Source organism: Cynoglossus semilaevis, chromosome 19 (genome assembly GCF_000523025.1).
Source record: "Cynoglossus semilaevis isolate Cse_v1.0 chromosome 19, Cse_v1.0, whole genome shotgun sequence".
Classification (NCBI taxonomy): Eukaryota; Metazoa; Chordata; class Actinopteri; order Pleuronectiformes; family Cynoglossidae; genus Cynoglossus; species Cynoglossus semilaevis.
The window spans coordinates 14,842,864-14,867,166 of record NC_024325.1 but is presented as its reverse complement, the minus strand read 5'-3'; the positions used below and the strand labels follow the sequence as shown (position 1 = coordinate 14,867,166).

Below are 24,303 nucleotides of genomic sequence, written 5' to 3'. Positions count from 1 at the left end.
TGAGATCTTCAGACGACTGACACGGTTTTCTAATCTTATCCTGGTGTGAACTGAACTACTGTGAACAAACTCACACACAACAATTTGTTTCTGCTGCTTCTGCCTTTTTTTCCCTTCTTCTTCTCTGTTCCTTCTATTTCTGCGTCCACATGGCTGCAGCCGGTGCAGTAAAGACAATCTGCAAAAGATAGACTTGCACGATATTCCCATTCTCAAAAACCAGCTGTTTCCATATTTGAGGACGTGGGAGCAGAGCATTTACGTGAGTAAAACGATTCGTCATGTATTACAGCCAAACTGATCAAAGTCGGGACATCAGAGCACCTGCATGTTAACAGCAGCGCAGGGTCAGCTTTATATGATGTTTACAGCCTCCATTCCCAGAGTTTAAAGCCAGATTAAACTGAACCCACGTAAAAACTCACTGCAGCGCTGTCTGAAAAAAAAAAAAAAAAAGGATCAAAGCTTTACTTTCATTCTCCGGCAGTAATTTAAAAAATACTCATTTCAAAGTTTATCAGAGTGTTATTTAACATTTACTTAAGTTTCACAAATCATAAATTACACAGCACTCTGTCTAAAAGTCTGATGTCATTTTCAACTAATATATTTCTAGATTCTAATGTTAAACAATGTTGTTTTAGTCAAAGACTAAAGAAACAAACATGAGGAGGAGGGATGGATTTAAATGTTCAAAATTCAAAATTTCATTTTTTGGGCTAGTCCCTTGAAGCTGTCAGTGGTGGCGCTGCTACACCATGACCAGGAAAATAGCCCTCTGCCCTAACTGCACCGTTCCTTTAATCTGTCCACGTCCATCAGATGATCCCCAACCCCTATGTTTCCTTTTATGGTCTAATGTTGTTGAAAAATGATCCTCAAAGCTTTAAAAAAGAACAAAAGGTAATGAAGTAACTGTATACTCCACCTTGAACCTTTACTGACTACACTGCACCACTCCCAAGTACTTCTTTGCCACTCCTGACTAGAAAATCGACTCTTTCTCAAATCATCACTGCGTAGCTGATTACTGTATATTTTATACTAATGTAGTTTCCGCTGAATCTTTGAATCTGATTCTTGGACCAGCGTGTGTTTGATGTAAATATTCCTGACTTTATTAAAACAAATCGAATCAATTCCACTCAATCAATCCTATCCTGTCCCACTCATGTTCCCACAGTCATCTTCATTTCTGCTCTCAGAGCTGAGATGGCGTCGTGCCTTCCCAGTTGACCATCACTGTCTCACTGATGATGGAAGAACATGTTAGACCCAGAAAACACACCAGAACATCAGGCACCAAGAATTTCATTTTGTCTGCATCTGCTCCAAGTCTTCAGGGGACAGATTTCTACTTCAGACAGATTTCTCCCAGATCCTCTGACTCACAGGCTGCCAAGTCCTGTGTGTGCCTGCTGGAGCTGGAGCTGGAGCTGGAGCTGGAGCTGGAGCTGGAGCTGGAGCTGGAGCTGCTCCAGAATCAGCTGGAGATGTTGTTGAGAGCCATGTGTGTCACTGTTTTGAATCCTTTGTGTGTGTTTGTATGTGTGTGCGTGTGATTACTGGTTGCCATGTGAGGTTAGCAAAAAAAAAAAAAAAAATGTTTGTGAGAGTGGCACTGGGTAAGAAGGTTGTAAACACAGCTGTGACGAGGCCGGAGTGAACTCTTAAAGAAAGGTTAACGTTCGTGAATCAGGAGGAGGTGCTACGAGTTCAAACCATAGGAATCACTCGCTTTACTAGTGTGTAACGAATTGGGACAGACTAATAATATACATAATATACATATGCCACACGAGGCGCTGTTACGGATATGCAGTTTCTCTGGCAATCGCAAACCCAGGACCAAAATACTATGGAAGAACCAAAAAGACCAAAAGAAAAAAAACAAAAACAAATAATATTTATAGATCATCTGACTACTTTCTTTGTCTATTTTGTTCCATTTTAACCAATAATATAAAAATATAATATTTGGAGCTTATTTAAGACCAACCTACAGTTAGCTCAACGATCAACTTTTGGAATAACATGGACAAATGGCCAAAAAAAAAAAAAAAAAAGGGAGTTACTTGTGCCACAGAAGTCAATCCAACTCACAATTGTCCATATGTTTCGTGTCATTTCAGCTCTTGCTAACATCAGGAACCACCATGACGTTCAACCAGAGATTTTCCACACATTTAAATCTTTTCATTAGCTGAACATCACGTTCATGTTTCAATGTTTAAATACTGTTTGCATTTCTAATGTGCCATTCTCTCCCGCTCTCATTTCCCAGGAAGTCATGCGTGTCTCACGTGCACTACAAAACCTGCTTCTCTGGAGCTTTCCTTCCTTCCTTCCTTCCTTCCTTCCTTCCTTCCTTCTACCTCATCAAAATCCCAAATCCAGCTCCTTCTGTACAGAACAAAAACAGAGACAAATCACACACCCTGCATGTCTGTGTGTGATGAACAAATGAGGCAGAAATCCCAGGCTGCAGTGCAAACATATCTGTGCTCCATATGAAGCAAACATTTTGTAATTATTCAGCTACATCAACATCAGGTGTCCTTATATGAGCTCGGAGAACTGGAGCCACTGCTGACTGGTTCCTGGCGGGATCGCAGGTGCTGTTTCTCTTAATAAAAACCAACACTTAGATGTTTGTTTTTCAAACTTCAGAATGTAAATATAAAAGCTACAGTCTGTGGAGTTTGTTCACTGGGGACTGTGGTTTTTCTCCTCCGAGGATTGTTGGTCACTCGAAATTGACCACATATGTACTGAAGATGCAAAGAGGCAGACAGTGGTAGAGCGGTTAGCAATCTTGCCTTACAATCAAAGATCAAAGAGTTGAGCCAACCCCAGCTGTGAACAATCGAGGGGCAAAACCCTGGACAGTTCTCCAGTCCTGCTCAGAGCCACATAAAGAAAAGCACAACCATTCACGCTCCCGTTCACACCTCCCCAGCCCTCTGTGGTAAATGTGGTGTTTGATTGAAGCTAATCTCAAAATGAACATGTTTTTGGACCATGCGAAGAAACTGGAGACCCCACAGAGACAGGGAGAACATGTAACGTGTATCAATCGTTGGTTTGATTTCTCAGTGTTGCCAGATTTTACCTGTTGTTTCTCAGTCATCAGGTTCATCCATGTGTTCATCCATCTTCCACCATCACGACGGTGCGACGTCTGCTGCTTCATCCTGTTAGAACTGGAGCCCACTCCTGACACTCTACAAAAGACTGAAAGGTCACCTGTCCTTCACCTGCTCCATATGGAGACAAGAGCATCACATTTTACACCCACTAACCGGTGGGTCACAGAGTACTCTCGAGAATTCCCACTCACCCAGAACATGGAAAGTGCATGAGACGGGACACAAACTCATAACCCACAGCCGTGACGACACAGAGACACCATTACACCATCACCGAGTGTTGATTAGTGGATTCAAATGTGCAAATGCCTCGAGCAAGTTTTGGGATTTTCTTTGGATTGTTTTGATCACGGAAATTCAGGTCGATATGACGTCACCACCGTATCTTAATTTTAAAGTTATTGTGAATTATTTTCAAATCGCCTCCAGTTTCCTTCAGGACAAAGGTGGCCTTGTTGATCTTCTGTTGCAGGATCTCGTTGTACTCGTGGTGTACAATGATGTAGTTTAATCTACCTCTAACGTCTGCGATCTGGACTTCGTTTCGACTATTTTACATTTGACTCCTTACTGTTCCCTTTCCAGGAAAAGTGATTTTCTTTACTGTTTTCCATCAACATGTCCAATAAACAACCTTCTCTGACATGCAGAAGAATCAACGACATCCTGATGAGGTCTACGACAGACTGATGTACTCATCTACTTTTCAAAACATTGTCTTCCCTCCACTTCTATCCTACACATTTTTTCCTTTTTATCCCGCAGCCCTTGTTTCTTTGTAAACGTCTGTAATTGCTACGACAATATTAGTGGTTGCCAGAGGCATTTGCACAAAGCATGTGATTTAGAAAACCAGGTGGTGACCACATACTGGAAGAACGGCACTGTTGTCCTCATGAAGGTGCACTGTGATCTTCCCCGAAACCAAATGTGCTTTATTTTTTTCTTCACTAATCATTTCATAAGTGACTGTTTCACTCCAGACCCACAGACTTACCCCTTACAGTCCACAGAACTGGAACTGTTTCTACTTTAATTACTTTCCAGTGTTTCCCTCAGAGTCTTGGTTCAAACTCTGGAAAAAAAAAAGAAAAGCAAATCTGACTCCAGTTTGTCAAAAGAGATCAGTAGGAATTTATTATTTGCCATGAATGCATATACAGCTCTTTTTTTTTGTCTTCATCCTGTCATAGCCTCGCTGATCAGTCACTGGCATACGAAAAGAACTCGGCTCCAAATGGACGTTCTCCAAAAGAGAAAATGTTTTTGACACGGCATGATTATGAGTGGAGAACATGTTGTGCTAGCGTTAGGCTCATGGCATGTGTAGCTCTTAAACGAACCAGTGTCAGCTTTGCATGAGTCAGTTTGCAGGGCTTGTTTTGAACAATGAGTAGAGGTAGTTGCCATATTTTGAAAACACAAACACATCCAATCTGCAATTACCTCGGAAAGATTAAAAACAGGCCAGAAGCACGATGTGGAAGAATGAAAAGGACCTTCAGGAAGCCTTTTGCGTCATTGGGTCGTCAAGTTTTCCAAATTTGAAAAATCTATTTGATCTTGATGAGGGAATGTTGCACTTGTAGGATGTCTTTCTGTTAGCAGACAAGCTAATCAGCCCATCTGTGTGAACCAAGGAGAGGGGACACCAAAGTGGTAGAAAAAGGTCAAAAAAAAAATTCTCAAGACCCTCCAATGTATTGTTGCTTGGCAACCATTAATGCATCTGTGCCTGCACCGCTTTCATATATTTCACAGAAAGCTCCAATTCAATGAAATGTGACTTTGCTGACAAGAATAATCTTAAACTCCATTTAGAAACTTTGGTGCAATGTTGGAAGCAACAAATGGCAAAAGAGATTTTTGGAGTACCTTCAGTTGTCCAGCATGTCAAGTAATATTATTTCGAATTTGATTTTCGGAAAAAGTGACAACCCCGGCGATGTAGTTGCTTCAGCACACGTCTAAACCTCGATATGAATGCTGAGAGAGAGGAGAAAATGGTCAGAGCAGAGGCTTTGGAAACACAGGGTTCCAAATGCCTTGTACATTCATCAGACCTCGTCGTTCAGGCTCCTTCTTCCCATTCGTCTGGCTCATGTGCTACATTTTTCCAAGTTATGCCACTTCTATTAGCCTGTTCAATGCAGGGTAGAAAACTGTCATTGTGCTGAGATGATGGACCGTGTACAAGAAATGGACACATCCTTTGAAGTCAATGAGACGTACTGTTGTTCTAGAACAGCACCATGTAACTGGAAGTCTGCAGTGAAGAAAAAAAAATCTCCGACCTGGATTATGTAAAAGACAAGTTTGCAGCAAAACAAAAGCAAATTAATATGCTGCAAAACTGGATTTAATTTAACCAGATCTTACCAGCATCCAATTAATATATAAAAATAATTTCTGACAGATGTTAATACATAAGTTTGCAGCAAAACTTCTGAAAACAAAAGCAAATTAACATGCTGCAAAACTGGATTTAATTAAACCAGATCTTACCAGCATCCAATTAATATATAAAAATAATTTCTGACAGATGTTAATACAGTACGCCTCTTTTTGGTCTATTTCTATCTGTAATAACATTTGATGACAACCGCCGACACACCATAATAATTTATTTTTGACATCTGTTTTGTAGTGCCTCTTTGTGGAGAGTGTGTATTTTTGGGGGCATTGTCTGCTACTACATTTACTCCAGTGGTGCTTTGTTTCCTATTTTCCTCCAAACAGGATCTTAATTTGAGCAAAGACATGACGACAGAAGCAAAAGGAGACTTTAGCTTCTGTCTTCACTTCCATCACGACTGCTTCTATGGATGAGTCCATTTCTTATACACAATCTATAGCTGAGATGAACAACTTCACAGTAATCTGAGTTTAGGTTTATGACTCGTATAAGTGACATTAGATAGCACTTATTTTCCAAAGACACAGAGGTGATCAGGTAATTTAGCCATCCCTTGAAAAAACCACAGGGGTGCGCTGTGGGGTATTAATGCACATTACAATAGAAGAGAGTGAAAAGGCATTCAGCGGATCCTGGCAAGGTTTCGTCATTGGTTTAAGGAGATCTACAATTTGACAAAAAAAGAAAAAAAAACATTAGCTATCAACACGGCATAGTGTGAGCTGCACTTAATTTCCTACTTTTGAAACGGGGCAAAAAAAAGGTCTGTTCATATAAATAATGATTAAAAACACGAGTGTTTCGCCTTCATTCACAACAGAACTGTCACAGAAATCTAAAAAAAAAAACAGGACACACACATACAGTACATAACGTGGTCAGCATACACACAAATATACATATATGTAAATACACCAAAACAATAACCTCTGCACGTGGAGTAATAATGGCATTTCTGGAAATCTGGAATCGTATAAAAATATACAAAAACAAAGGCGGAAAAGCAAAAAGTAAAGTGGTCTGTGTTGATGAGGAAGTGCATCTTCTCTGTGATGCATTGGCAACGTTGTAACACTTCAACCTCTGTCATCCCATCTGTTCAGTCGTCCATGGGATTCATTCACCTGAGCCGCAGCCATCTTGGAAGCAGCCACCACAAGAGTTTAATACTGGAGTGTAAAAGTCTCCACGGTCACAACCACAGAAGGTCCTCCGCTCCCTGGCCCGCCAGCGAGGTAACATGGAAGGTACACATTTTTCTATCTACACACTAAGGGATCTCTGACTGCGGGATGAGGAAGAAGTTCACCCCTCAATCCTGATCAGTTCATGGAGACCTGCGTCACTGTGGAATGGTGGGCTGGTCCTGTCAACCTAGGCACATGTTCCACTTGGCTGTGTTCCTGCGGCGACCGAGGGAAGTTCTTCCAATCACATATTCTACCAGAAGACGGAGAAAAAGGTCCAGAACACATATGATCAGACAAACGTCTGTCCTCAAGTTCTACTTTAAATAGTTCTACTTTTTACATCATATTCTCATTTCGTGATCAGGACTCCGGTCCAGTGAGGGCTCCCTGGTGCTGATCATGGATGCTGAGGGCCCTTGGGTGACTCCAAAGGGGGAGACAGCGGGGGACCGCGCCGCCAGTGGGGACAGAGATGGGGAGAAGCTGGGGGACATTGCTGCTGATGAAATTGACCCCTCGTGACTGATAGGGGACCGTCGAAGGGAAGCCAAGTGGGGGAAAGTCCGACCAATTATAGGGACTTTAGGAGGCACTGTCATGGCCCCCGGGTGAGCTACTGATGTGATCAGAGGAGGAGGATCAATTCTAGGTTTGGGGTCCATTTTGGGTTTGGGCTGGAAGGGTTGTCTAGGATTTTGGCTCTGCTGAGCAGTTTCATCTTTAAGCCTGGCGATTTCAGTGAAGACATTTGCCAAAGGCTGGAACTGTGGGCACCAGTTGAGCAGATAATCCCAGTTGTAGCTTCCACGGAGCTCCTCATCGCTGGCAACGATAGCCGTGAGAGAACCGTCCACTGAGGGTTTACCATCTTCAGGGAAGGCGTATTCCTTGGGCAGAGAAATGTTGAGGCCACGGCCTACCCCCAGATATCCACTTCCTTCATCCCTGTAAACTGGAAGTGTGCCAGAGAGCAAGGTCCCACTGAGACTGCCTCCCAGTTTCTTTCCTTTGAACCAAGTGCTGCCCTCCAGAGCTGCCGGTTCACAGGAAATATCTGAAAGCTGGTCAGCATCCTGCAGAATTCCAGAATCTGGTCCTCGGGCTGATATGTGCTCCTGCATGGAGGAGGTGATGGAGGCAACGCGAGGATACTCGTTAATCATCCTGATCTCATCGTCTTCTGCTGCCTCGGCTGATCCTCTCCCACTGGAGTGTGAGGGATCCAAAGAGCCCCCTCTTGGGTAAGGAGCACCCCCGGCTCCACCTTGGTCAGAAGTGTAGCCTGGCAGCGTCTGGTGGTAGATCCTCTCTCCTCCAGGCCCAGAATTACAGTCATCTATTTTCTGAAGGGCGGTTCCTGAGGCGGCAGATCGATTAGCAGCGTCCTGATCCTTCTTTTTCCTACGTGACTTCACCAGGAACACCACCACGGCCATGATCACGAGCAACACGATGAAACCAAGGGAAGCAGCAATGATGCTAACTAACAAAATGTTCACGTCAGCAGCCAGGCCAAAGGTGGTGTTGGTTACATCAATGGAGATCTGGGCTGTAGTTGTGCGGGACGTGTCGAGAGGACTGTGAGCTCTCACATCCAGAGTCATCAGCCTGGTGTCCCTCTTGGCCCGATTGGATCCGCTGCCACTGCTGCCACCTGAACTGTCCAGCTTCAGGAAAACCACCCCAGTGGTTTTGTTCACATCAAAAAATGGAGAGCTGGTGGGAAGAGAATAGAGAACAATACCATCCACACCTCCATCCTCATCATTTGCCTGGACCTGGCCGATGCTTTGGCCTTTCTTGGCTCCTTCTGGAACTTCAAAACTGAAATCTGAGGAAGTAAAGATGGGATCGTACTCGTCTTCCCCGGTGACAAAGACCTGCACGGTCACAGTGGCAGTGTGGTTGCCAGAATCCACAGCAATGGCCACAAAGTTAAAAGAGTTAATCTTCTCAAAATCAAAGGACACTTTGCTTCTGATTTCCCCCGTGTTCTGGTCCACGGAGAAGCTGTCTTTTCCCGCCCTGGTCCGTTCCACCATGTAGTACTTGAGCTGTCCAAAAACCCCGGTGTCATGGTCAATGGCGTGGAGAACAGTAACAGCTGAGTTGGTCGGCTGGTTTTCTCTGATGCTCGCAGTCAGAACTTCCACAGGGAAGAAAGGATGGTTGTCGTTGATGTCTTTGACCTCAACAATCACCGGCGCCAGAGAGAAGTGTCCGTGTCCATCTGTGGCCTGGACGATGACGACGTGTGTGGACTGGTGCTCACGGTCAAGGGTTCGCTGTAGCCGTAGCGCTCCGGTCCAGTGGTCCACAGTGAACAGGTCCACCTCATTACCAGAACTGATGGAATACTGGACCTCAGCATTCGGGGTTGAGTCTGGGTCTGAAAAAAATAAAAAATAAAATACAACAAACTCAGATGCAGATATAACATAAATTAGCACACTAGCTACAGCTAGCACCTTTTCATGTATGTTGAGGCTAGATGCTAATGCAAATATCCCATTCTTATGGCGATAACTGAAAATGGAATCTTCTATTGATGACGATTTCATGACGTTTTGTTTATGACGATAAAAATCTGACCAGACCAAAAACAGTTCTGTTCTCTTTTCAAATATATTAAGAATGAATCCATCAAATATAATATTGAAATGTTCATGTTTTTGCATTTAAGGCTCCAGTCGGTCCTCACCTGTAGCTGTGAGTCGTATGATTTCAGTCCCAGCAGCAGCTCCTTCACTTAGAGACACGGTATATTCAGCACTGCTGAAGACTGGAGGATTATCGTTCACGTCACCGATACTTATGATTGCAGCGACACTAGAACTCCTCTGGGGCACGCCTCGGTCTGAAACCACCACAGTGAGATTGTAAAGTGGTTTGATCTCAAAGTCAAGCCCTTCAGCCAACAGCAGGGTTCCAACTGTTTGGAAGCCCCGCCCCTCTAGGAAGCGCACGCTGCTCTCTATCTGGAAAGCATTTCCTTCGTTTCCATTAGCGATAGCGAAGTCAAATCCACAGTTTTCTCGAGAGAGATCACTGTCAGAGGCCTCAAACGTCAGGACTGTGGAGCCTGGAATGGTGTCCTCAGACACTGTGGCCCTGCAGCGGAAAAAGTTTACACGTGTAAAGAACAGCTGGTGATGTTACGCTGTGAAGCATCCAGGAGTTTAATGAATGTTGGCTGACCTGTATTCAGATTGATGGAACACTGGAGCGTTGTCATTGACGTCAGAGATCTGAAGTTGGATTGTCGTCAGGGACGACAGGGAAGGAGAGCCTCCATCGCAAGCTTCAATGACAATGCTGACCGAAGGACGCTCTGGATCAAATTCGGCTCTGTGACTGATGAACAATGTCCCTAGATACAGAGGACGAGGCACCTGGGTCAGGCATTGTTCAACAATTTAATTGAAAATCACTTTTCATTAAAACTGGAGTTGGCAGAGACCCAACAGTCCATTTCAAAAAAATGCAAACTGTGTGGGCCACATATGGTTAGCAGTTGCTCTTTTATGGGCTCACGTGAAACCTGCAGGCAAAACCACTTCTTAAAAAAAAAAAAAAAAGAAAAAAGAAAGAAAGCAGAGCACATTTTACTTCCAAATACCTACTACAACGGCAAACTTCATAAAAAAAACGTCCTACCGTTGTTGGGATCGATGTAGAAGCCGTCCTGGGTGGAGGACATGACTCTGTAGGTGATCTTTCCGTTGTCTCCTGTGTCCCGGTCTGTGGCTGTTACCGTGATAACTGCACTTCCCGGGGGTGTGTGCTCAGGCAGGGTAACCTGGAATGCAGGAAATATCAAAACCAACTCTTTATCATCCATAAATAACGGTGCACATAAACACGGCAGTAAATGTCCTGAACTCATGGTGAAGAGGTCAACGATCACTAAACTTTGCACGTCATGTTGTTGTTGTTCCTGCTCCTGAACTCGGGCTCACGCTGAGGTCATTTCCTGCATCAGGGCAGTGAAAATAACACAGGTTCATCTCTGCAGCCCCCCCCCCCACCACCCCCCCACCCCGGTGGATATGAGGTAGTTAACTTTTATCACCCCCAGTGTGAGCATGCACTTTAATGCATGTATACTTTACAGCTGTACGTACATAACTGCCGGTGCAGTTCCCTGCCTCGTAACGATGTAGACCGCTGAGGAGGAGCAACGTCTGAAGTCAATTTAAATTCACCATAAAATTAATCAGGTGAAAGAAAAAAAAAAAAAAAGACAAAACTCAAACACAGTCCAAATCGACTGTCTTTATGAGACACATTCAACCAAGCTACAGTCCAACCACTCAGATGGAAGACCAGTCCAGTTCCTAGGTAACACCTGGATGATGGACCTACCTGGTAGAGGTCCTGAGTGAACACAGGTGCGTTGTCGTTAATGTCCTCCACCAGTATCGTGATGTTGGCCTCAGTCTGGTGCTGGCTGTCTGTAGCTCTGACAGTGACGGTGTACCAGGTCTTCTCCTCGAAGTCCAGAGGGGCGGTGAGGGACACGCCCCCGCTGAAACGGTGGATCCCAAACTTGCCAAAGGCCATGGGGTCCAACTGTAAGGAGTAGGAGAGGGCGGGGCTGGAGTCCACGTCGTTACCGGTCACCAGGGTGATCTCAGATCCAATCAGTGTATCTGGGAGACGGAGACGGAGACGGAGACAGACGCTGGTCAGTTCACTGTTTCTATTGTAACGTAGCTTAGCATTTCTTAATGAATGAAAAATGAATAAAAATACAACAGCTAACATTATTATGGTGTTAGCACATTAACTATTAGCACAGCTACACAATATCCAGGTCCAGAAAATTTAGCATTTCATTAGACATTTATTACTATTTTTTACTTTTGTTTAATTCCCACTGGACTGGTGTCCACCACTCGTCTCAACCAATCAGAGGATCAAGTGTTGATCTAAAACTACTGCAGTGCAAGGCCAATAAAATGGAGAGAGATAAATTCAACTTGGACTGATTCATTTAAACACTCACCTTCAAAGAGAAAGTGTACTCAGTACAACCAAGTACTGCAATAACCACTGCCAATGACTTTAATAAAAACCTTTTCTATTTTAATGCTTCAAATCTGAATGTTATTAATCTTCTGTTTTATAGCAAAATTAATTTTTTTTAAAGTTCTAAATAAAAACAGATGTACACAAAAATGTGACACACACTGATTAATCACAGAAAGTTATGCAATTCTTTTTAAACTTAAATCTGCCAAGCACTAAAAAAAAAAAACTTTTAAACTTAAAGCTGCCAAGCACTAAAAAAAAACAACTCAACCAAAAAGCACAAAATTACTGAAAATCACTCACTCTCTGGAATGCGGACTTCCTTTGGCAGGGGAATAGTGGGACTGTTGTCGTTCTGGTCAATGATGATCACTGTCAACGTGGCCGATCCAGCTAGCCTCGGACTTCCTCTGTCTGTTGCTGTAATCACTAACCTGTGAGTGGGGAAGAAGAAAAAAAAAAGTTTTCCATTAAGCCTCTTCATGATTCAGTTTACTACATTTTCACTGTTGATAATAGTAAAAACAACATCCAAGGAAGCTCTTAGCTTCACTTTCCATTTGGATGAAACGCTTTAATGTGAGATTCCATACATCTGCTTTGGAGATATGAGCGTGTGATGGTGCTCATGTCATCAGGAGACGATGTCAGCCTCCAGGACAGCTGTCCAAACACACACGTGCTGAGTGAATATGATTCATTACGTGTTAAATCGAATTTTTTTTTTCTTCCTTTTTTTTAAGGTGTAAATATACTGGACTTTTCTTGTTCATTTACAGTTGAACAGTGATTTAAAAGTGGACGACTGTGTACGTCCGTCCTGGACATGTGCACATAAAAACTAACTGCTGAGGTTTGTTTAACCAGCGCACTGTTCTCACTTGGTCTGGGTAAAGATTTCACGGTCCATGATGGCTGCTGTGGTGATGCTTCCTGTCATCGGGTCAATCTTGAAGAGGCCGCTCACACCCGACGACTGGATGGAGTAGGTCACCTGACCATTTTGGCCCTGATCAACATCCTCAGCCACCACCTGGGTGAATAGTAGAGGAAAAAAATACAGAAATTCTTCTTATTTGGGAGCTTGACAAACACATTTTTATTGGGATTTTTAACCATTCTTAAGTCAGATGTACAAGATAAGGTAAAAGTGTGTGCGCTTTAGCCTATATGCTACATGAGAAATATAGCTAATCAGCAAAGGTTACCTAGCCCTTAACGTGTCTAAAGGTTAGCCGTACCTGTATGATCGGTGTTTCATATCCCTGAGCTTCTCTCATGTAGGCTATGTAATTCTGCAGCTGGAACCGAGGAAGGTTGTCGTTGACATCCTGCAGGTTCAAGTTAATAGCCATGAAGGACGTAGAAGACACAGTTTCAGCCTTCACCACTAGGCGGAGCCTGGGCGTGTCTTCAAAATCCAAACCCGTGGAGCTCGCCACTCGAATTTCACCTGGAGGAAAAGTTTGAGAAGATGGGAACCAGTGGAACTGACTTACGAGGGGTGAGTCAAAAAGTTCTAAGACAGATGTTATCGTCTACGAATGTGTCCATTTAATGTCCCCTGGTACAAATGTTGTCTTGTGTAAAATTGCTTGTTCTTACCTGACGAGGAACTGATGCTGAAGGACTGTTTCCTGTTCCCACTGAACAGGCTGTAGCTGATACCTTCACGTGAACCGTCTGGGTGTTGAGCCTGAGCTTGAGCCACAGTTGTTCCTGAATTTGGAGGAAAAAAAGGATGAAATTTAATGCAGTTTAAAGCCCACGACAGACCAGATGACTGGAGTCAGGGAGGAGTCTCACCTCTTACGGCGTTCTCCTGAATGCTGACGTCTCTGGCGTTTCTAGAAAACCGTATGCCGCTGTAAGGCACCTCCTTGACATAGATGACCACCACACCCTGTGCTGACTGAGGAGCTGGACTGCCCTGGTCCATGGCCTCCACAATCAGCGTCCTCTGAGCTTGGCTCAGGTCTTCTAGCGGCTGAGTAGCCTGGATCTCCCCGGTTAGGGAGTTGATGCTGAAACCCTTCACCGGCATGGCGAAACGATAAAAGACCGAACCGTTGGCTCCAAAGTCCTTATCCTCCGCCTTCATGGTGGCCAGGACTCGCTGAGACTTGCTGCTGGACACCTCGATGACCAGAGGATCCTGGAGGAAAAATGGAGCGTTGTCGTTGACGTCCAGAACCGTGACCGTCACCTGCGAGAAGGAACTCCGTTAAAGTGGAATTGTAACCACGGATAAACAAGGTTAAACTTTGGAGATTCAAACCTTCTGTACCTGAGCAGATGTGTTCCTGGGCGCAGCAGGAGACAGATCTACAGCGAACACCTGGAAGGTGTAGGACGCCCACTTCTCTCTGTCCAGAGGAGCTGCTGTGGTGATGACTCCGGTGTTTTCATCCACAGTGAACGCTCCGTGAGTCTCCCTGCTGAGGAAATACAGGACTTTCCCATTCTGTCCCTCGTCAGGATCGGTGGCAGAGACCTGGAACACAAACCACGTTTAGTCACTATTTCTCTGCCAACGTTCCCTTATCTAAATTTAGCTTTTTTTTGGCTAACTTAGCTCACTTTAGTATTCACTTTCACTTGTTTTTAGCCAACCTAATTTAAGCTTGTTTTCTACAGTTTTCCTGGGATTTCTGGGCTTTTAGTAACGGCTATTATTAGTATTGTATTATTGCCTATGAATGGGTAACATTGATAAGCCTGTTGGATACCGCCATGTGGACGTTCAAGGTCACTGCGTACAGCTTTGTCTGCTCCAAGTCAAGTGATTTTTTTCCTTCTAACCAGCTTAACATCAGGACATCAGCTGATGAAGACCTTGTTTTTTTTCCCACCTTAACAAGATCAGGGACGACAGACTCTTCAGTCTATTTTCAACTTACCTCCAGAACCTTTGTTCCCTCTTTAGCGTCCTCTGACACGTCCACTGAGTAACTGGCTTTGCTGAAAACAGGGCTGTTGTCGTTGACGTCCAGCACCACCACCTCCACAGTGGCCGTGGTGCTGAGAGCAGGGCTGCCGCGGTCCGTCGCCACCACCTCCAGGTTGTACTCCGCCTTCGTCTCCCTGTCCAGGCTCCGTGAGGTAGACAGAGCCCCCGTGCTGAGGTCAAGATGGAAGTCTCCTCGGAAATCTCCTCCTGAACAAAAGAGGCGAAAACCGGAAGTTCAAAGTTAAAGAGTCTTTGGCTTAGAACTGGCTTAGAAATTTTTAAGCCAAATGAAGCTAGTTGAAGGTAAATTGATTTTTGAGCCAAATGAAGCTAGTTGAAGGTAAATCTTTAGCAACGTTGCTACATATCTGCTAAGTTAGTGTTTAGCCATTTACAGGCTAAAACTTTTAAGTTTTGTTGTAGATTTTCAGGTATATTTTACAAATTATATTTCTAACAGTGCTATTAATAAGCTAACAAGGTAAGCTAATTTTTCCATCAACTGTTGGAACTATCATCCCAACTATTCAGCTACAACAATTTAGCTTTTTGCTGTTGTTATGCTACCTTTTAGCTCTCCAGTTTACTTTGCAGTAATTGCTAACCTTTAGCTGTTTTATGCTATAGATCTGTTAACCAATCGATATTTAATTTTTTTTTTTGTTATTTGCTAACCATTAGCTTTTATGGGGACTAGACTTGTTTAGAACAATGCATTAGTTCTACACACTGCACGTTTTTTTAAGTCTGGCCGTCGTCAGTTCTGTTCAGCCATCTCCAAAAGTGTTAACTGCTGTTAACAATTACTTCAATTGGGATAAACGTGCAATTGCAGTAATTTTGGCTAGCTAATTATTTAGCTTCTCACCAGCAATCCTGTACTCCAGCTCTCCACCCAGACCCGAGTCGGGGTCTGTAGCCTTGAGGAAGCAGAGCTCTACAGCAGCCTGGTTCTCCGGCACCTCCAGTCGGTACCAGGACTTTGAAAAGACCGGGGCGTTGTCGTTCACATCCTGCACTTCTACACGAACCACGGCCTTGGCAAAGTTGGGAGGCAGCCCTCCGTCCCTGGCGTACACTGGTAGGACATGGGAATTATTACTGTTGATTACGAGTTGGACCTGAATTGATTTACTCCATGAAAACAAATGAGCCTGAGGTTTATTTATACGCTGCAAATAAAAGATAATGACGTATCCCAGTACCAGTCAGGGTGTAGTGGTCCTGCCGCTCGGCGTCCAGCTCCTTGGTGGTGGTGATGACTCCCGTGATGGGGTTGATGACGAAGCCTTCCTCTGTCACTCCTCCGTACATCACGTGACCGTTCGAGCCTGCGTTTGAACACAGAAGCAGCCAAACCATTTAAAAACATCTGGACACGCACTAAGTAACAAGCGGTTTGAAAAAGAAGCGATTAATCCATCCTGAGGCCGTTTTTTACTTTTAGAGAAATTCTAATTAAATCCGCAGGAACATAAAGCCTTGGACACGAGTGTAACCACACATTTTCATTAGCAGGAGTTTGTGGTCTGCTCTTAAATTGTGTGGTTTCTCCTACGGTTGCTGCCCTGCTTCTGTTTGGGTCCCCAGCTACTGCTGCTGGAGACGCAGGACGTATAGTAGCTTTAAAATGTTCCTGGGATTCATCAGAGGCACTAAATGGGATTATAGGGTCAGAAATAACGGTAAAGCAGATGCAGTTATTTCTTCCTGACTTATAGCATTTCTCCAAATGTCTTTACGTGAGATTCCGTTATATAGTCCATATAAATAAGTCGATTTATTAAAGTAGAACAATATTGAAAAGGCATTATTTAAAGCAGTAAAGTGTCCCTTAAAATCTTATGAAGGAGGCTCCTGAGGCCCCCGGGTGGACGTGTAGCTACTTACCAAAGACATACAGTATGAAGCCTAATGAAAAAAACTTGCGAACATAAACCAAAGAACAACAAAAAATCGGAATAGCTAAGAAAAAATATAAAAGTCATTCCAGCAGTGCCTTGGAACTGCCCAGAAAAAACCTTAAAGTACAAACATAGTACAACCTTGCTAAGAATATAGCTAAAAGTTAGCATTTTTTAGCAACAGCCCAATAGCCCAACAGTATTTAAATTACAAACTAAGCACTTAAATATGCAACAAGTGTGCAATTAAATTGCCATGACAGAACAATGATGAACTAAGTTGTAGGTGGGAAACTGGGACTTTTTCCTAGGACAGTAACAAACATAGTACAAACTGGGACTTTTTCCTAGGACAGTAAACAATGATGAACTGGGACTTTTTCTAGGACAGTAAATCCATCACTGGCATCCTCAGTATGAAAAAAGAAATCAGAATCGAACCTTGATCCCGATCAGTAGCCGTCACTGTCAACACTGTCGTTCCTGGTCCTTGGTTTTCCAACACCTGGGTCTGGAACTCTGAGGACTGGAACACCGGAGCTTCATCGTTCACATCAATAACCTGCACACAAAGCACCTGGGAGGTGGACAGCTGAGGTATCCCATGATCCTCCGCCACAATGGTCAGATTGAAGACTTCCTGTTCTTCTCGGTCCAAAGGTTTAAGGACTGACAAAGAGCCTGTGAAAAAAAAGCAAAAAAACGATGGGAACAGCGTGAGTGAAGACCTGAAAACTTCTGTTAGTGGTGAAGGTGTGTTTCTGTTTAGATTGGTTTTATGAACATATCATTCTGAGTACTTATGACTGGCAGTAGTTTCACCTCAGGGATCAGTAAAAACAACAACAACAAAACATTTCCAGATTTGCTTTATGAGACTTTTGTTCCACACTGAGCAAAATAAGAGTTAATTCCTGCCAGATATTCCCTTCAGGTTATTCTTTTAAATGTGAAACATGGTTCAGAGTCCAGTCCAACTGCACTGGGTATAAAATATTTCACATCAAATGAAAATATGTTTTATTTCATAAATAATTATGATTATTTATCCATTTTGACACTGAAAAAAAAACAAAAAAAAAAGTTTTTACTGTTGGAGATAATCCAGGATTTGCAACCAATTTTAAAGATCGTCTTAAAACCAGTCAGTAAAAACCACCGGTAAAAACACTGTAATCTGGAATAACTGAGATGCAACAGTACCAGAGCAGGGATGACATGTGTGCAGGGTAACGACATCGCCAGCAGTTTGGTTAATGTCTGGCATCATGAGGCTAATCTGCCGTGATTACCCATAGTGCCTCAGACACGAGCACCACACAGTCTGAGTCACGGAGCGGGTGAAATCAACTCCCTCTAAAACGCAGCAGACACTTGACAGTAATGAAGTAAAGACGCCGCTTCCATCTGGAAGCTGCATTAACCGCCTTTCAAACGACTCCTAATCCTGTCTCCGCCACAGCTGAGCCCGCCTACACCTCCCCACTGCTGCGATGACGAGGAGATCACACACACACACACACACGGTTAAGGTTTCAAAGGCTGGACTCTTCCCATGAAAATCCACTGAGGAACAGAAGACCAAATATCACTCTGTCCCCCTGGAGGATCATTCAGAGAAGAGAGTTCTAGCAGCGGTGGTCCACTAGACCAAGTAATTAAGAAGGTAATTTGGATCTCAAGGAAAGGTCTGCTCCTTCACCGGACTTTCACGTGCGGGATGTTGAATATCAATCACTTAATCTGGCAAAATTAGAAACGCAAGAACTGATGTGGAACATATTACTCCAGTTGTCCCCTGATGGACCCTGAACCAGAGCCCAGTGGAAAACTCCTGTTCAATGTGTTTGTTACATTATTTTTAGAAAGAGTTTTTTTTTTTTTTTTTTTCAAATCTAAGTATAAACTCACCAGTGTTGGGGTTCAGAGTGAAGCGTCCGGCGCCGTTTCCTGCCTGGATCCTGTACGACACCCGTCCATTTTCACCCTCGTCCTCATCTCGGGCCATTACGTACAAAATCACAAAGCTGTGGGGAAATACAAACAAGATCGTCAGACGTAGAAGTTAAAGTAAAAAAAAAAAGTTGCATAACTTTGCAACTTTGCATAAAAGTTAAATTATGCATCGTTTGCACAAAAACAACCCCTGGTTCCTCACCCCACAGGCTGGTCCTCCATGACGCTGACGGCGGAGGGAGAGCTGAAGACTGGAGCGTTGTCGTTCTCATCTGTCACGAAGATCCTGGCTGTGACGGAACCCCAGCGTCTCTGAGAAGGATCCACGGCCTGATCCGTGGCCCGCACCACCAGGAAGAGCGAAGGGGTCGACTCGCGATCCAACTTCTGTCCCAGGGTCAGGACTCCGGTGGAACTGTCCAAGAAGAGCAGGTCGGGCGTGTCAGGCCAGTGGTGTTCGACGGAGTAACGGACATCACTGTTGGGTCCACTGCCGTCCTGTAAGAACGAAGAACGTCCAAAATGATATATTTTGCTGTTAGCAAGTTATCAAAACAACTTTTGAACCAGAGGTTTCCTACCTTGTCCAAGGCCTGGAAAGTATATATGGAGGCTCCAGGTTCTATGTTCTCTGGGATCACGATGGTAACGGGGTCTTCCATGAACTGAGGAGCGTGATCGTTGCTGTCCTGCACATGGATGTCCAGCTGCACCAGGTGGCTGCTGGGAAACTCCTGAGAGAAGTCCGACACCTCCACATGCAGCGTGTACCTGGAGCCCTTCTCATAGTCCAGCTCGCGCACCAGATAAACATCTCCCTTCAGTCGGTCCACCATGAAGGTTCCGTCCCGGTCCGTCCCCCCCACCACCAGGTAGGTCACCTGTCCTTCCAGCACCGCTGTGTCGGGCTTGTCATGTGGACGTAAAGAGCCAATGATGGAGCCGGGAGCCGCCCCTTCGATGATGTTCAGGATCATGGAGAGCGTGTTGGTCTTGGGGCTGGACCTGGAGGTACTTGAAACCTGAAAAAAAAAATTATTGTTGAATCACACTGACATTTTTAAAAAGATTTCAAACTCATTTTTCAACTTCTATGTTACAGGATATCTCCTCCCCCGCCCCCCCCCAACCACAGACCCTCCCTGAACATAACCTCGGTCTGGAGTCTGCATCGGTTCTGATTGCTAGAATAACTCCTGCAGGCATTCGCATTTTACATCCCAGTCGTCCATTAAACATCCTGACGCTGTGGTCCTTTTTTTGGCTTGGAGATAAGAGTCAGGGTTAGTGATCTGGGACCAAACAGTGGGTGTGACAGCAGGGGGGGCTGTAAATACCACAGTTTAGACAATGCAGTGGAGTAAGTACAGGAATCACTCCGTGCCAACAAACCTTGGCCAGAGTCGAAATTCAACAAACACAAGCAGAACTTAATGATCACACCGATGACATCATCCTTTGATTCTTTGGTTCTCTTGCGATGTATTGCATCTTTTGAGGCGAAAGTACATGGTTTAAAAACATGGTTCATTTCATGATGTAATGGGGATTCACCAGTAAGAGGAGAGAGACGACTGGGAGGAAACCGAAGCTCGTCCAGTCGAACGTCAGAATCCTCATAAATTTGTCTCCTCACTTTGATTCATGTATTTTATATATATATATATATATTTATTTATATTTTTTAAACAGTCAACAAACAAAAAATTTCTAGCCTATAGTGGAGAAGCTTGTGTTCAGTATTAGAGTAAAGTAAGTAAATATCAGCGGCTGCTACCGTGCCACGACGTCTTCTTTCTCTCTTCTTGTCATTCGATGCACCTGGCTCTCATCACGTCTCATCTGGGAGCGTTTGATTTTTCGAGAACACCCCTCCCCCCTCCCCCTGCTCTGTCTAATCTCAGTGTGGCACAAGCGGGCAGTATGTGGAGCGAGCGCTCCAACTGTAATTAAGTTCCTTTTCCTTTCTCTGATCACATCGCATAAAAAAAAAAAAAAACAGCGAGCCGACAGACGGAGAAAAACGGCTCCACGCCTCTGTGGCAGAACATTTTTTGCTTCCTGTTTGTGAATTCCTGATGGTCTCGTAGACTGATGCAGAAGATTGACCCTTCAACAGAGGGTTCAGAACAATAAGTCAACTGCAGCACACTCCCTCCTGCGGACTGAGGTTTCTCACCTTGGCTTTTTGATTGTCCCGTGAACCCCTCAGGGCAGGAAACAAACACCAGATTGTAAAGATTGTGATGTTTGCACAGAAAGGCTCAGTTTCTCCCCTCACACTCGGCTCCTTTTCCAATTCCTCTAAAATCTCACAGTCAGAGGAAATTACTTGCAGCAGCGGCTGAGGTCATTTGCGACACTCTCTGGTTTTCTGTGGCGTTCTCTCTCAACATCTTGGTTCCGCGTTTTTTCCAGAAATAACACAATGCACGGATTATGGTTTACCTGTATCCGTAGCTGGCAGGTGGAGCTGAGGCCTGGTGTTCCGTGGTCAGCCGCAGTCACGGTAAACATGTACTCAGCTCGCTCCAACCATCTGAGAGGGGCCGCGGTTCTCAGCTCCCCACTGGTGGGGTTCAGGGAGAAGCGCTCGGCTCTGGGGCCTTCAGACGACAGAAACGGTGGGATTAAAAGGTGTCATCTCAGCAGAATAATAAACAGAAAAAAAATCAGAGAAAATAGTAATGAAAATGTAAAGAGTGAAGACCCCCGACCTGAGAGAGAGTAATAAACAGTTCCATTCTCTCCTTCGTCCGGGTCTTTGGCCATCAGTGTTCCTACGACCGTTCCAGATGGAAGTCCCTCGGAGACCTGCAATTAGGAAAGGTCACTATTAATAGAAGTTCTTGTGTTTCCAGAAAAAATAACTTTCTTTTGAAAAAACATGCCTAAAATCCATTGTATAAAATGAGTCAGAGCAAAACCAAAAGCTTTAAGAATTAGCTGCTGCTGCTGCTGGGGTAAAAGATTATATTTGCAAGAGAAATTAATTAATAAAAAAAAAATCCAAATTAGCTTGTTGCTAAAAATCCTTATCCAAAATATCATACAAAAAAAAATCTAGCCAGAAATGAAACAAAGTTCTCACCTTAGGAAATTTAGCCAGAAATGAAACAAAGTTCTCACCTCCAGAAGCAGCTCTCGGTCCGGCCTGGCATGAGTGAAGCTGGGCGGGTGGTCGTTCTCATCCAGTACAGAGATATGAGCTGTACCAGTTGCACTACGTGGAGGCGTCCCTCCGTCCTGGACGACCACGACCAGCTGGTAACTGGACTGTTGCTCCCTGTCCAGGGCAAAACGGGTGCTGATTTCACCTGAATGAAACAAATGAGGTCGACTTTAGTTCAGAGCTGGAAATGTTTCATTTAACTAAAGGTTTGACTTCAAATGACAAACTCACCCGTCTGTGAGTTGATCTGAAAGTGTTTGTCCGCGTGCAGCAGTCTGTAGGTGAGTCTGGCGTTCAGTCCGGCGTCCCTGTCCGTGGCAGACACCCTGCCGAAGCCTGTCCCGGCCATCAGATTCTCCCTGACGGCCAGGAACACCCTCTCCTGGCTCAGCCTGGGGGAGTTGTCGTTCTCGTCGGTCACCGTCACCCTCACTGTGGCACTTCCAGTTCTTCCTGCTCCTCCTGGACCTGAGGTCGCCAGGACAGTCAGCAGATACATGTCCTTGACTTCTCTGTCCAGAGAGCTGCGGACAAAGAGCCAACCGCTATCGGGCATGATGCCGAAACCTGCAGCATCTCCGTCAGGCCTCAGACGGTAGGAAATAGAGGAGGGAGTGGATGATGATGAGGAGGAGGACGAGGACGAGGAGGAGCTCCTACCGGTCCCAGATCCTTCTCTGTTAAGCGCTCGGACCTGGAGGAAGCGAGTGTTGAGCGGAGTGTTTTCTCTCAACTCCACGCGATAAGTGAGTGTGTCGAAGTGGGGGCCTTGGGCATCCTGTGCCTGGATGTGGACCACGAGGGTGAAGGTGGAGCTGAGCTGAGGCACTCCTCCGTCTTTGGCAACCACCTGGAGGTCGTAGCGTGGGACAGTTTCGTAGGAGAGCCCGCCAATCAGACGCACCTCACCACTACCTCGGTCCACGCCAAACGTCCTCTGGCCGCTGCTGCCGGCAGATCCCGCAGAGACCAGGTCGAAGCTGAGCTGACCATTGTGGCCCGAGTCCTTGTCGGTGGCTTGGATGCGGTAGATGACGGCTCCCATTTTGGTGACCTCAGGTAACAGCAGGGATTCCGATGATGTGGGAAGGAAAACGGGTGCGTTGTCGTTGACGTCTGACATGGTGATGTGTATTCGTGCGGTACCGTACGCCGGCGGCGAACCAGAGCGGGCCTGGATTTCCAGATCAAGACTGGAACATGTCTCGTGGTCCAGAGGGAGAGCCGTACGAATGACGCCAGACGCAGCGTCCACCGTGAAGAAACCTTCAGGGTCTCCAGAGGAGATGGAGTAGAAGATATCTTTGGACACACCTGTAGAACAGAAAGTTTATGGTTTAGAAAGTAGAAAGAAAAAAATTGACCAAAATCCTTTAACCCTTCACAGTTCTTATTATACACTGCCTAAGGTTAGAAGAAAACCTTGAGATCAAAATCTGTTTCTTTGCCCTGTTTAAGGAGATGTAGTTCCTTCAAATGTTAATTCCATTTTGACAAAAGACAAAATAATTTTAAAATTTAACAATGTCAAACAAGTGAAATATTTCATCTGATTAATCACGATGTAACTGTGGAATATTCCTGATTAATTGATTAGAGTAGTTCTGATCTAATTAATCCAAATGTGTTCCTAAATATGGACAAAAAAGATTTTTTTTCTGTATTTTGATGGAACAAGATGTATAGGTTTCACACCTGTTTTTATTTGTCACTAATCCAAACAATGGAATTACTAATAAGGAGAAATCTTCATAGAGTTGGTGGATTTTAGTCCGTCAAGATAATTTAAGTTTGAAATAAATAAATGATTAAAAAGTCTGCAGCAGAAACAGAGGAGATAAAAAATATCACCAGGACAACACTGAGCAGACGCTGGTCTGTTGGTTTCAGCTTAATCCCCACACAAGTGTTAATGAAGGTGTGTGTGTGTGTGTTCGCTGGAGTCTGGACTGAAAGCCCTGTTCTTTAACTCCCACTCACAAACACACTGGAGCTTCATCCAAAACTGTTTCTAACGGCAGAAAATAAAAGTCCGGGCAGAGTTTAGACACGGTCTGATGTAATGCTCCTGCTGTGTGATAAATGAGCTCCCCTAATGGACTCTGCTTGGAAGCGTATTTGTACAAGTCCCGCAGTGAGGAGTAGGACACCGCGCACTCCGCCAGACCATTAGTGCATTTCTGTCCCAGCGCATGTCGGAAAGATGGAAACAGGTAAGTTACACGGAGGAATCCGCCGAAGTCCAGGACGTTAATCACTCACCCGTCCTGGTCGCAGCTCGCACCACTCCGACCGCCGTCCCTCTGAGGACGTCCTCGGACACGGTGAAGAAATACTGAGCCTGTTCAAACACGGGCGACGCCACCGAGCCTCCCACCACGCTCACGTTCACCCTGGCGTTGACCGGCGCCGTCAAACCGCCGCCATCTTGGGCTGATATGACCATGGAGATGACTGTGTTGGCTTTACCGTGGAGGGAGCGGGAGAGAGAGATGACTCCTGCAGACAGAAACGGAGGGAGAAAATAGAACT

The 24,303-nt window shown here is 44.7% G+C and overlaps 1 protein-coding gene across 3 annotated transcripts in view; it reads right to left on the bottom strand.

Annotated features, from left to right (window-relative positions):
• Positions 1 to 6,819: 6,819 nt before the first annotated feature.
• The window catches only part of LOC103395499 (protocadherin-16-like), a 124,203-nt gene continuing 106,719 nt past the window's right edge, over positions 6,820 to 24,303 (bottom strand). For all 3 annotated transcript variants that reach the window (XM_025065696.1, XM_017041517.2, XM_025065697.1), the window contains 23 exons: positions 24,034 to 24,270; positions 22,003 to 23,085; positions 21,729 to 21,916; positions 21,317 to 21,413; positions 21,048 to 21,205; positions 19,181 to 19,621; positions 18,802 to 19,097; positions 18,555 to 18,670; positions 17,085 to 17,324; positions 15,945 to 16,070; positions 15,608 to 15,817; positions 14,690 to 14,946; positions 14,077 to 14,283; positions 13,596 to 13,995; positions 13,395 to 13,508; positions 13,031 to 13,242; positions 12,671 to 12,822; positions 12,093 to 12,223; positions 11,121 to 11,407; positions 10,413 to 10,554; positions 9,954 to 10,125; positions 9,457 to 9,866; positions 6,820 to 9,144 (listed from right to left, as the gene is read on the bottom strand). In XM_025065696.1, coding sequence (XP_024921464.1) covers positions 7,097 to 9,144; positions 9,457 to 9,866; positions 9,954 to 10,125; positions 10,413 to 10,554; positions 11,121 to 11,407; positions 12,093 to 12,223; positions 12,671 to 12,822; positions 13,031 to 13,242; positions 13,395 to 13,508; positions 13,596 to 13,995; positions 14,077 to 14,283; positions 14,690 to 14,946; positions 15,608 to 15,817; positions 15,945 to 16,070; positions 17,085 to 17,324; positions 18,555 to 18,670; positions 18,802 to 19,097; positions 19,181 to 19,621; positions 21,048 to 21,205; positions 21,317 to 21,413; positions 21,729 to 21,916; positions 22,003 to 23,085; positions 24,034 to 24,270 — 7,724 coding nt within the window. In that variant the 3' untranslated portion in view covers positions 6,820 to 7,096. The remainder of the gene's footprint in view (positions 9,145 to 9,456; positions 9,867 to 9,953; positions 10,126 to 10,412; positions 10,555 to 11,120; positions 11,408 to 12,092; positions 12,224 to 12,670; positions 12,823 to 13,030; positions 13,243 to 13,394; positions 13,509 to 13,595; positions 13,996 to 14,076; positions 14,284 to 14,689; positions 14,947 to 15,607; positions 15,818 to 15,944; positions 16,071 to 17,084; positions 17,325 to 18,554; positions 18,671 to 18,801; positions 19,098 to 19,180; positions 19,622 to 21,047; positions 21,206 to 21,316; positions 21,414 to 21,728; positions 21,917 to 22,002; positions 23,086 to 24,033; positions 24,271 to 24,303) is intronic.